This window comes from Chlorocebus sabaeus, chromosome 8 (assembly GCF_047675955.1).
Source record: "Chlorocebus sabaeus isolate Y175 chromosome 8, mChlSab1.0.hap1, whole genome shotgun sequence".
NCBI classification, from domain to species: Eukaryota; Metazoa; Chordata; class Mammalia; order Primates; family Cercopithecidae; genus Chlorocebus; species Chlorocebus sabaeus.
This window is the reverse complement of record NC_132911.1, coordinates 128,253,940-128,267,159: the sequence shown is the minus strand read 5'-3', so window position 1 is coordinate 128,267,159 and position 13,220 is coordinate 128,253,940. Positions and strand designations below refer to the sequence as shown.

At 39.8% G+C, this 13,220-nt stretch overlaps 1 protein-coding gene across 1 annotated transcript; it reads right to left on the bottom strand.

Annotated features, from left to right (window-relative positions):
* Positions 1-278: 278 nt before the first annotated feature.
* On the bottom strand, positions 279-13,210 carry RNF139 (ring finger protein 139). Its single transcript, XM_008001492.3, has 2 exons — positions 12,730-13,210; positions 279-2,350 (listed from the first exon to the last, which is right to left on the bottom strand). The coding sequence occupies exons 1-2, from the start codon at positions 12,908-12,910 to the stop codon at positions 537-539; spliced, it is 1,995 nt and encodes a 664-aa protein (XP_007999683.1). The 5' UTR covers positions 12,911-13,210; the 3' UTR covers positions 279-536.
* Between the last annotated feature and the right edge of the window lie 10 nt (positions 13,211-13,220).

The following is a 13,220-nucleotide window of genomic DNA, read 5'->3' as shown; positions in this document are numbered from 1 at the left end:
CTGCTACTCAAGTTTCAAAAAAGTTCCTCAGTTGCTTCTGGCAGGCTAATTTTTTCTTTAGTTTTAAAATACTCTCTCATGTCCCTTATCCTCTGGTCAAATTATTTTATTTCCTTAACTTTAATGTGGTTTCCTGATTTGCATTTTCATTCTCCCACCCATTCTGAAGAAAAACTGAGGTCCAAAGTTAGATACGTTATATGATTTCATTGAAGAATTTTTGGCACAGTTGACGCACCATATGATCATTACAGCTATTAAAAAGCTATTTGTTCAAATTTTGTCATAAAAATGTGAAAACATTTTATTCTATGTACAATAATGTACACAAATTTAAACAGGTCACCAAAGAGACCAGAAGTAATTAAAGAGGTATATTTACAGTAGCACATCACAGTAAACGGAAAACCATTCACAGATTCAACATTGATACTGTTTTTGTGCTTGGTTACACACTGAAGGTGAAGGATATCACTCCATTTTGGATGAACTGAATTTTAAACAAATACCTCAATGATTAATAAATGCTATTTTCATCAGTCAGTATCATCATTAAATTCTTCAGCTGCTGCGCCTGTGTGCTGAATCACTCCATTTCTTTCTCTTTGAACATCATCATCACAATCTGTACTGTCATCTTCGTTCAATTCTCTGTCAGATTCAGCAGCAGCTTCTCTTACAGCTTCCTCTGGATTTTCATTGGGTGGAATAAATCCATTGTTGTTAGATACATTTGAATTATCCTTGATATCATCTTCGATGTATACTTTCTGATGGCACATTGGACAAGTATCTTGAATGTACAACCATTTCCGAAGGCAAAGTGCATGGAAATAATGATTACATGGTGTAATACGAGCAGATGTTGTAAACTCATGATAGCAGATTGCACATACATCATTTATTTCTTGTAAGCGGCTCCCTTTTATTTCAGGAAGTGAATTAATTTTCTTCACAGCAGTCCTACGATTCATGAATGTCTTCCAGCCATTTTTGGCTTGTAAGTAGATGTTAAAATATGCATGTAGGCACATCATAAAAGCCCGAATTTTACTTCCTGACTCAAACATCATAGTGTAAGCCCCATTTCCAAACATTACAACTCCAAATATAAATTCAATAATACTGCCTGTTGAACGAACGTAGTAGACATAATCGTCAAGCTTTTCCCAGAGGACATTATAGTAGCCATCAATCATGAATAACGTATAAACAGTGAGAGAAACAATTACTTTTAAGCACAGTTCCACACAAAATGCTGTAACTGCAAACAACCATGTATTTAGTGCATAGTGATGCCAAAGAACATAACTCAGTAAGACAGGAAGAATAAACAGGCAAGCAGAGACAAACAGCACAGGAAAATGTCTACGAAAAGATGACACATGAGAGGCACTGAGAGACATTAATACAGGGTCTGTCATTCCATGGATGAAATGCAGGACTGCAGTTAATAAAAGGCACATGTTTCTACTTAAGCGAATAAGTCTCTCTTCTGGTCTTAGCCCACTTAACCCAGTCTGAAGAGCCAAAATAAAAAATAAAACAGGTGCAACAAAGCCAAGCCGCCTGTCATCTTCCTCAGTTGATCCAATAAAGGCCAATATTCCAAGCCCCAAGTAATGGGCTACTGAGGAAATTACAGCACTCATGCCCAGTACAGTTAGTGTAGAATCACATCCACTAATTATAAGATTGCAAATGAGGTCCCAAAAATCATCCCAAGAAATAAAGAAGGAATCAGTTTCATTTGCCATCCTTAAGATGTACATTAACACTGTAGCCTGAGCTGTAACTCTCGTTAGCCAAAAGACTCGCAGTATGTCTGGGAAACGAATCCTCTTCCATGTGTCCTCCATCAACAACTGTAATCCATAAATTCGATACATGTGCCTCACTAAAAGATAAACATATCGTGTGGAATAATAAAACCACTTCAGTTTCACTGCCAAGACAAGCACTGTATTTAATGTGAGAATCAAGGAAGAAGTAAACACTAAAGTCTCTCTGATGTGTAATGGTAGCTCTGTGATTAAGCCTATTACAGGAACCAAGAGATCCAAAATAATTAATTGTGAATAGATGGAATGAATCTGGAGTAGTGTCACGTATCCAATTCCAAATGTTAGCTGTAGAACGATAAGTGCCATCCACAGCGAGGGACCTTTTCGAGGAAGCAGCTCAATTCCAAAAGCTGATGTGTTGTAGGCACCATAGAAGTCAATGTGCAAAGAAGCATAATAATTCACCAACACTGAAGTTGCAGCTAATAGAAAGGCTGAGCTGTACATGTAAAACTTGAAAAGTGATCGTTGTGACAAGATCAGAACAATACTGGATACAAATATACCTGAAAGAAAGAAAGAAAAAGTCATTTGAATGAAGTCTTTGTAAGAACGTTTCCCCACTAATAGTTATGATATTCTTTAATTAGGAAATATGAATATTTTCAGTTATGAACATTAAGCCTCAAGATGATTTAGGCGTAAAGGGCAATAAAGGTTTTGTAAAGTCAGAGTTCAGGAGGACAGACCAAACATAATAAATTATTCTTTAAAGTTTCATTCCTTCCTTTCTAATTTCCAAAGTATTTCAAGTAACACTGTATATGTCCAAGGCACCAAATTACTAAATTATCTCCTCAAGATGAATGTGTAGTGGTACATACATTTTAATAAGTTTTAAAACTCAAAAGAATATGTCCTTTATCATTTCATAATCATTAAAATTATGATAACTTTAAAAATTGGGTTAAAAATAACCCAAATGGAAAACATTTGTTCCTATTAAGTTTTAGATTCATTTATTATTGATTGATTGAGACGGAGTCTCACTCCATTGCCCAGGCTGGAGTGCGCTGGCAATGCAATCTCAGCTCACTGCAACCTCTGCCTCCCAGACCCAAGCAATTCTCCTGCCTCAGCCTCCTGTAATCAGCTGGGATTACAGGCACCTGCCACCACGCCCAGCTAATTTTTGTATTTTTAGTAGAGACGGGGTTTCACCATGTTGGCCAGACTGGTCTCTAACTCCTGACCTCAAGTGATCCGACTGCCTTGCCTCCCAAAGTGCTGGGATTACAGGCGTGAGCCACCGTGCCCAGCCAAGTTTTAGATTTTTTTTTTAAAGCATTCTTTAGGAAATCAAGTTTTATACTTCCACCTAATTCCTCCTTTTCTTCAAACTGTGAACTCATGGCAGCTCTTATTTCCTACTCAACTCTGAGCATTCTCCAAAGGATCCAAAATTCAGTTTTTCTTTCCTCCTACATAGTTTCCTTCAGACTTAGAGACATCCTCCAAGTTCCCTTTTTCCTGTACAATGCTGAATGTTTCTTAAAATAGTCATCTCTTTTTATTGTTCTTCACATTACAAAAGTAACACTCAGAAAACCAAGACATGTTTTTAGAAAATGATAATTCTCCTTCCCCCACTCCATAGACACCATCTTTCTTTGTACTCTGACAGAAATGCACATTTTAAGTAGGATTACAATAAACATATTATTATCCAAGGTTTCAACAATGGGAATGTCATCTGAATACTCACCTACTTTCACTCCTACATTACAACTGCAAATTTCCAAAGTTCTGAAACTCAACTTGCCTTAACCTAGAATCAGCTTTTCCTTGTGATTTGCTATTTCAGTTGAAGGTACCATTATTGTTCTCTTAGAGATACTCCCAACCCAGCCCCACATGCTCAAACTTTGCCAATTAGTTGCCAAATTCTTCTAACACCTCTATCCCCCTTTTCTGTGACACCAATCAATTAGTCTGTCTCAAAAAAAACCCTCATCTTGTCTAAATCCATCTACAAGCTATCACCAAATTGCCTTTCTTCATTCCTCTGCTCAAAATACTTCAGCAGCTCTGAAATTACTATTAACTAAAATCTACATTCTTGCTCCTGGCACTCAAGGATCCAATTTGCTTTACAGTAATATTCTTCCTAACACACACACACAGACTTGGGTTCCCCAAACACATTCTTTTCTCCACTATAGCTACAGCAGTGTTTACATTCTCTTTGCTTGAAATGATGTCCCCACCAACTTCCCAATCCCTGACTGTTCAAATCCTACTTATCCTAGCATCCTGCTTTCTTTGATAGAAACTGTTCTTTCAGCATACCTGCAGAACTTAGTGAAACACTTAACACTCATTCCACCTGATACTGTAGTCTGCGGTTATCTAAGCATAATCTACCCTATTATACATGTATCTGTAACAGAAAGCAAGGATCCTAACCCTGTCCATCTATGGATCCTACAATATTTTGTACAAAGTAAGTACAATAGTATTCACTGTACTTATTGGGACATTGGGAATGACAGTGGGAATGTCTGTCACTTCTGGATGTTTTTAAAGGCAATGACAAAATATAGCCTGCTTGAAAAATAAAATCTGTGAAAAAGACAATGAGAAACCACACCCTGGAGTCCAGAAAAAGTGACAAACTCCAAGTTAAAAATCCATCTTGGCCGGGCGCAGTGGCTCACACCAGTAATCCCAGCACTTTGGAGGCTGAGGCGGGTGGATCACTTGAGGCCAGAAGTTCAAGACCATGTCAACATGGTGAAACCTTGTCTTTACCAAAAATATAAAAATTTGCCAGGCGTGGTGGCACGTGCCTGTACTCCTAGCTACTCAGGGGCTTGAAGTGGGAGAATCGCTTGAACCCAGGAGGCAGAAGTTGCAGAGAGCTGAGATCACGCCACTGCACGCCAGCCTTGGTGACAGAGGGAGACCCTGTCTCAAATAAATACATAAATATTAAATAAAATAAAAATCCATCTATCCACCTTATTTCAGCAGGTAATTAAGACACTGCATATTATTACAGTGGACGCATTTCACAATCCATTGCACATACAGGCAAGGGCTAGTTCCTTTAAATGATGACTCTGTCCAGGGATTTAAAATGTATTCTGTGCCAAAGTGTCAAGTCATTTGTGAAAAGGAAAACAAAAGGACACAATAAAGTAGAAGACATATAAACCTCTAAATACAAACCACCTGATTCCCCAAGCAAATGGGCCACCAATAATCTCCCAAAGAGTTGTGAGCGCAGAACAGGCTCTTTTAACAGGAAATAGGTATTTTTTTTTAAAAAATGGAGTTTCACTCTTGTTGCCCAGGCTGGAGTGCAATGGCGTGATCTCGGCTCACTGCAACCTCTGCCTCCCAGGTTCAAGCGATTCTCCTGCCTCAGCCTCCCAAGTAGCTGGGATTACAGGCATGTACCACCATGCCCGGCTAATTCTGCATTTTCAGTAGAGACAGGGTTTTTCCACGTTGGTCAGGTTGGTCTCGAACTCCTGACCTCAGGTGATCCGCCCGCCTCGGCCTCCCATACTGCTGGGATTATAGGCGTGAACCACTATGCCCTACCCAGAAAATATTTTTTTTATTGGAAACTTCTTCCATGGAAGGTAACAAGAAAATGGAATTAATTCAGCCTACCAGATGCCATATGTAATCTCACATTCTCTACATGGAAAACAACCTTATTTTCCTGAGACAAAACTTCAGAAACTTTAAAACAAATCTTCTAAGTTGGGTCAAAACAAAACAAAAAAACTCTAGTTCTACTTTATGCCACGTAGAGGGGAGAAAGTCAAGTAGGAACCGTAAATTATTTTTGTCAATTGCTATTCACAAAGTAGTAAAGTAATCTTCAGTAACTATTCATGAGCTTTGCTATAATTTTATAACTATTTTTTAAAATTCTAATAACTTTTTTCCTGAAGCTTGTTTTCACCACACACAAATGAAGAAATGATTTGGGTTTTAGAAACATTTCTAGTGAAAAAGTGCCATTGTGCTTTATGCAAATGTATCAAAGAAAAAAGGGGAAGGCATCAAATAGACAAATAATGTAGTAAGACTACAACCTCAAAATTTGGATGTGTCCCAGCAAGTAACAATCTGACAATACTCCATCCTGATTAAAATCACACCCCCCAAGATGTAACAGTGAGTTAACATTTCAAGAATAGTACACGTTTTAATTCCTACCCAAAGTTTGTAGGTATATGGGGTTCACAGATTTTCCTTATAGTCACGTTCCTACTTATGGAGTTTGGGAAGAATCTGCTCTCATTTTAAAAGCAGACATCCCAAGTAATAAGTCTCCAAAGTAATCATCTTTCTCATGGCCTCTGCAGAATAATATCAAAGTTTCAGTGCATTCTTACATTAGATATGAAATGTTTTCTTGGTATTTACACTGTAGATCTAAGAAAATATAAAAGTCCAGAGACAGTTTCTCATTAGGATTTGGAAGTGACTTGCACAAGTAATCAAGGCTGTATATAAATGCTGCTTAATAAAAAATTAAAAGAGAACAGAATTTACTGAAATCACAACTCAGAGATCCCAGTCCAATTCTCCTGTGATTAAGAGAGTTCACTAGAGTTTTCAAGGTAGTCAAAAAGAGGGAGGTATCCAAATCAATTCAGGAACTTTGAAACTATATACGAACTCAACTCATGAAAGTTCAGGCCTTCTCAATCTGGATTACCAAAAACAGGCAAATAAAAACAAAGGAAAAAATAAAAAAACTTACTATACATGTTACATAACAAAGTGTTTCACTCTTTTATGTGTAAAGTCTATTCATACCCTTACCCTCTTCTGGAAACTTATGACTAAAAATCAGGGTACAAAACATAATATTTACAATTCTCCAAGTACCCGAAATACCTTTAAAACAAAAAGCAACTTGTTGAAAAACATTTCAATACCTGACAGAATAATACGGAAAAGCATAGAAATAAATGTTATTACTACCTTACTCCCAAGGGAGCCTTCTGCAATGAAGTTTACAACAAAGTGTCTTGAAATGTTGTTAATCTGTTGGCATACTTGATAAACTATAAAGAAAAAATTTCTATTGGATTCTTATTTTAGGTATAAAAAAAAAAATGGTGTTCTAAGTATTAATAACACAAAATTAAACTTTTGCTTTTAACCTGAAATTATAACAAGTATGCTTTTATCAAAAATATATGAACATGGATTTTAAAAAGCCAAACCCTACAGAGAGGTGTTAAATGAAGAGTTAAAGCAAGTTTTTCTAGGTTGTCTTTCCCATCTGTGATATCATAAAAAAAAAATTAATATTTGGTCTTTATCCCATTTTCTGACATAGCTTCTAAAATCCTTGGAATCTCTGGAGTGATGACTGTTTTGTACAATAATCAGATGACTGGTGCCTGGGGGCCCCTAGATAGCTTCAGGATGGGGGCTAGGTAGCCAGCTCAGAATCAACCCAGTGATTAAGGGTTATACCTTTGATTCCTACCCCCAGCCCCCACTTTTGGGGAGGGGGAAGAAGCTGAAGCTTGAGTCCATAAACCAATGACTAGTGATTTAATCAATCATGCCTATTTAAGGAAGCTTCCATAAAAACCCAAAAGGACTGAGTTCTGTCAGCTCTCAGCTGAACAATGAGGCTCCACACCCCTTCTCCCCTTCTCTCCTTCTTTGCCTCACCTAGTACATCTCCTTCCATCTGGTTAATTCATCTGTGTCCTTTGTAGTTGCCTTTATAATAAATCGGTAAATGTAAGTACAGTAGTTCCCCCTTACCCGAGATTTCACTTTCTTTATTTTTAGTGATAGAGTCTCGCTCTGTTGCCCAGGCTGGAGTGCAGTGGTGCGATCTTTTGATTAACATAGGTTTTTAACCTCAGTATCATTCAGTTTATCAATCTTCATTATGTATTTGCTTTTATATATTTTTACAGAATTTCTCCCTTAATCTAAGATGGGAAAAATAAGATATTCCATATTTTTTTCTAAAAATTTAAAGTTCTTCATTTCATATTTACATATACATCTAGGTAAGAATACACTTAGAAATGACTTTTTTTTTTTTAAGAGACAGGGTCTTGTTCTGCCACCCAGGCTGGAGTGCAGTTATGCAATCATAGCTCACTGCAGCCTTGAACTCCTGGGCCCAAGCAATCTTCTCACCCCAGCCTCCTGAGTAGATAGGAATATAGGCGCCCACCGCCAAGTATGGCTTTTTTAAACTTTTATTTTTGCAGAGACAGGGTCTCACTACACTGCCCAGTCTAGAAGTGACTGTTTATGTATTGACATGAGGTAGACATCTAGTATAATTTATTTCCAAAGGTGTAACAAAATGATCATTAATTCAACAGTCCATGTTTACCTCAAGGTACTTCAATTCTCTCTCTGATACACATTATATCTATATATACATTTGTGTCTGTTTCTGGGCTATGTATTTAATTATAAATAAGGCTAAGTACTAATCTATTTGTCTATCCCAGTGGTTCTCAACCAGGATCTGGCAATATCTAGCGACAGCTCTGGCTATCACATTGGGTTGTTGGGGTGCAAGGTGCTCCTGCATCTAATAGGCAGGGGAAAGGGACGCTGCTAAAAATCTTACAGTGCATTCAGAAGAGCTCTCATCCGCAAACAAAGAATTATCCTGTCCAAAATGTCAATACTGCAACTGTTGAGAAATCTCTGTCTATTCCTCTGCCAGTTATAATTACTTTGGCTTTGTTTTTTCACTTCATAGGTTTTCTGAGGTCTTTTTCAGCACCAAAAATAGCTATCTCATTCCTTTCAAGAACTTTATTGCATGGCTGGACCTAATACAATGAACAGATTCGTATCAATACATATTTAGATTAAGTGTGTTGCTTTATTTCCAGTAGTGTTTGCCCATAGTCCTTTTGTACAACTATATCTCTAGGCCAATTCCCTAGAATTGAAATTGTGAGTCCAAAGTTGTACGAGCCAGGCATCCCAGCTACTCCGGAGGCTGAGGCAAGAGCATCGCTTGAACCTGGGAGGTGGAGGTTGCAGTGAGCCGAGATCACGCCACTGCACTCCAGCCTTGGTGACAGAGCAAGATTCTGTCTTTAAAACAAAACAAACAAAAAAGTCAGTTGTAAATGACAGTTGATAGTGCCAAATAGTTTTACACTGATATTAACAGTTTTCCGGGCCGGGCACGGTGGCTCGCGCCTGTAATCCCAGCACTTTGGGAGACCGAGGAGGGCAGATCACCTGAGGTCGGGAGTTGAAGACCAGACTGACCAACATGGAGAAACCCCGTCTCTACTAAAACTAGAAAAAAAAATTAGCCGGGGGTGGTGGCACTTGCCTGTAATCCCAGCTACTCCGGAGGCTGAGGCCGGAGAATCGCCGGAACCGGGGAGGCGGAGGTTGTGATGAGCCGAGATCGCGCCATTGCACTCCGGCCTGGGCAACAAGAGTGAAACTCCGTCTCAAAAAAAAAAAAAAAAAAAAAAAAGTCTTCCAAAATTGTATAAATTTACCTATTTCAAAAAGGTCTTTGCAAAACTTTGAACTTTTCACCAATCTGATAAAATTTTTTTGACTTCTTTTTTTTTTTTTTTTTTTTTTTTTTTTTGAGAGTCTCGCTCTATCGCCCAGGCTGGAGTGCAGTGGGGCGATCTTGGCTCACTGCAACCTCCACCTCCCCGGTTCAAGTGATTCTCGTGCCTCAGCCTCCAGAGTAGCTGGGACTACAGGCAGGAGTCACTGCGCCCGGCTAATATTTTGGTAGACACGGGTTGCGCCATTTGGCCAGGCTGGTGTCAAACTCCTGGCCTCAAGCGATCTGCCCGCCTCGGCCTCCCAAAATGCTGGGATTACAGGTGTGATCCACCATACCTGGTCTTGACTGTATTTAACTATAAGAAAGGCTAAGTCCTTTTTTTCCCCCCATAAAATCAAGCTCCTGCAGGAAGGGCTAAATACTTTTTCTCTTGCTTATTGAACATCTGCATTTTGTTAATTGTGAATTGCTTATCTTAGGGATTTTCCTAAGGGAGTATAAGTTTTTTCTTGTTTTGTTTTGTTTTTTTTAGACAGTCTCCACTCTGTCGCCAGGCTGGAGTGCACTGGCGTGATCTCGGCTCACTGCAGCTTGCAACTCCCTGGTTCAAGTGATTCTCCTGCCTCAACTTCCCTGGCAGAGTAAAACGCTTACTAGAACGTGAATCACTTATGATACAAGTATTTTCTCTCAGTTTGTCATTTAAGGATTTTTAAAGTTTTGCCATAAAAAAGCTTTTCATTTTTATGTACTGAAATTTATCAGATTTTTCCTTGGAACTTCTGGGTTTGCTGTTATGTTTAAAGACTTTTCCCACCTCAATGAATTACCACCATGAGTAATACTATTAAAACAAACTCCTAGGCTTGCATTTTCTGCCTTGGTTAAAAATTTAAATTTGCTAACTCAGCATTATGCTGCTCTGGGTTGAGTTTCATTTAGTATTTAACATCCCTTAAGACATGGCTTTATGTTCTTAAATATTCTATATATTGTCATAGAATTTTATTTGGATCTCCAAAATGAGTTGCTTTATTTTCCAACCGGTTGAAATCTCAAATTAGTTTTGATATCAAATGAAGGTATAGTTGTAGCACCACTTTGTAGGCAAGAAGGGAGTAAATACTTCTACCACCATACATAAAACTGGTAATGCTTTTTACTTAAGAGATAGATTTCCATTTTTACACATTAATTTTAAAGAAAAGGGTGAGGTTGACAAGCGGTAAGACTTATACACAGTAGTACTGAGAAGTCTACAACTACAAAAAAACTAACAAGGCAGAACAATTAATTTCAACTATCCATTGGCATATTTTACACACAAACCTGTGTCTTTTAGTAACATATAATTTTTTAGTACCAAAACCAGTTTTCATTCTTATCATCCTTACAAATATGAAAAATTAGCATAATTACATGACATAATATAAGAAGAGTCAGATGATAGATCTGAAAAATATTTTGTATTTCTCAAAGTCTGATCCAGAGATTCTGGGATCAAAATTTTCAAATAAACAGCACCAATACTTTGCTGATGATTTCAAAAGACCAAAATATCTAACAAAATATGGTATTAAATGAAGCATTAAAATAGTTTTATTGTCTTTAACACCCTATGAAACAGATGTCATCATTGTCCATTTTTTTAAAAGGCAAAAATAAACCAAAGCACTGAGTAGTCGCCTTAAGTCACGCTCTTCTTTAAACCGTCAAACACAAACTTTCAAGACTTATTACAAAAGAAGCATGGCTAGTACAAGGAAAATACCAGATTACTTCGTTCAATGTTCTTAAACTACAAATTATTTAATTAAAGAAAATACTTCTTTTCCTTGAAGCTGCCTAGCCTGAAGCTCAACAGAGTATTGCATTAAAGCACCAGGTCCCAAAGGGATTCTCAGAGAATCTGCAGTCATCATGCTGTAAGAATATTCAAAGCAGTCACTACACTATTTCTGGGCTGAATATACAGAATCCTCTCAAACAGAGCCCAATTTTTAACACAAATTGTGGTGGTGGTATACGTTAGCAGTGGCAAGTAGGAGCGGCTGGAATCAGGTAGCCGGTGGGTTACAAGCAGCTTGAGCTGAACATCACGTTCACATCTTTAGTTTTAAGATCTAGCATATGATCATTACTATAGCATTCTGTATCTGGACTGCAGCTGTTAGGGAGAAAAGTAAACCATACTTAATGTCAAAAGATTTTTAAGCCCCAGCCTCTGGCAACCACTTACCGGCTGCCTACCAAGAGCAACACTTAACCTCTATGACCCTGTTTCCTGGTTTGTAAAATGAGACCACCACCACCCACCTCTGGGGGATGTCTGAAGGTTAGGTTAGATAATACCAGTGAAAATGTTTTGCAAAAGGAAAGTACCAGAGAAATGTAAAATATGGCTATTTATTGCTAAGAACAAAATTCGGCCTTTATTGCCACTCCTCTTTTGAAAGAATAAAGCAACAGATGGCTTGTAATTCAGAAAGGCTTGGTAAAGATCTCACCCTCAGTCTGCCCTCAGCAACACTTCAAAAGCACTAGCCTACTTAAGACCGATCACCAGAATTACCTCATCAACAAAAATTGCCAAGTTGCAATTACTTAAAAAATTATTTTACGCATAAATGCATCTCACTCTGATGATGTAAGTGAAGATGGAGAGGAAGAAATGAAATATAAGATACTTTTAACACACCATCCATACGAAACAAAGAATGATTTTCAGACGTTTCTTTGGCAAATGGCTCATCACTTTTTACAGTCACCTTCAATACCTTCTCGTTTATTCATGGAAAATTTTAGGACTCGATTTAAGCATCGCGCTTTCATGAGAATTTTTGGTAATGGCTTCAAGGTCTGACATTCGAAACCCTGTCTCCTTCGCTTGGATGTCATTTACTGCAGACACTTCACGATCCTGTGGACCCTTGGGTGCAGCAGAAGTGACAATATACAAGTACTCTGCATTTTGTAATAAAGGGAAACTGAGGCCCACGCCTTGGCAGAAGTCCAAGGTCACACACGACGAGACTGGGATACAGTCGTTTTTTCGAAGGCTGTCGCATAGGACGCGGTAAGCCAGGACTCATTTCCCAAGAGAAACGGGCAAAGAGCTGCATGCTCACGCATTCTTGCTTTCTCCCCCTCTCACTGAGGTACAACACTGAGTCCTCGCTAGGGGGACTGCTCCGCTGTCAACTCAGACAAGTATCATCTCCTTCCCCCTCCCACCCTGTACAGACGACCCTTTCAGAGATGAAACTGTAGTTCCCAAAGACACATACTCGACCCATGGCCTCCCACGCCTGCCCGCTCCTCGGGGCACATCTCGGCCCGCAGAGCGGTCCCGGGACGCAGGGTACCCTGTTCCCTTACCAAGGAGCCGGAGGAAGATCTGGAGCACGATGCAGAACCGGCTTTGGCTGGAATCGGGGTAGGAGTTGAAGATGGCGTCGATGATGTAAAGGCAGGGCACCCTGAGCGCCACTTCGAGCGCCGCCCAGACCTGCTGATGGGCCATCCGCACCTGCTGCTGCGGGGGCCCCACCGCCGCCATGAGCCGCTGCCACACCGGGGCTGGGCGGGCCGGGCAGGGCCACGCGGGGCAGGGCCCGGGGCCGCGGCCGGGGGCGGGGGCTAAGGCGGGCAACTCCGCCCCTGCCCTCCTTCCTCTCCTGTCTCTCTCACGGCCCGCCCCGCCGCCCGCTCGCGTCCCTCGAAGTGGAGCAGGCGGCGGAGGCAGCGACGGCAGAGAGGGCGGCGGCGGCGGCTCCCCAGGAGGTCTCTGGGTTTCGGTGTTTCCGGCAGGCTAAGGTCTGACTCCTCCTCCCTCCACCGCCTCCCCCGCCCGCGGAGCCACCATCTTG

What these genes read in the sequence shown, in the direction of transcription:
- RNF139 (XM_008001492.3), bottom strand. Translation starts at nt 12,910, where the DNA reads ATGGCGGCGGTGGGGCCCCCGCAGCAGCAGGTGCGGATGGCCCATCAG. An exon ending in GATCTTCCTCCGGCTCCTTG is followed by an intron (nt 2,351 to 12,729) that starts GTAAGGGAACAG and finishes TCTTTCTTTCAG; the next exon opens with GTATATTTGTATCCAGTATT.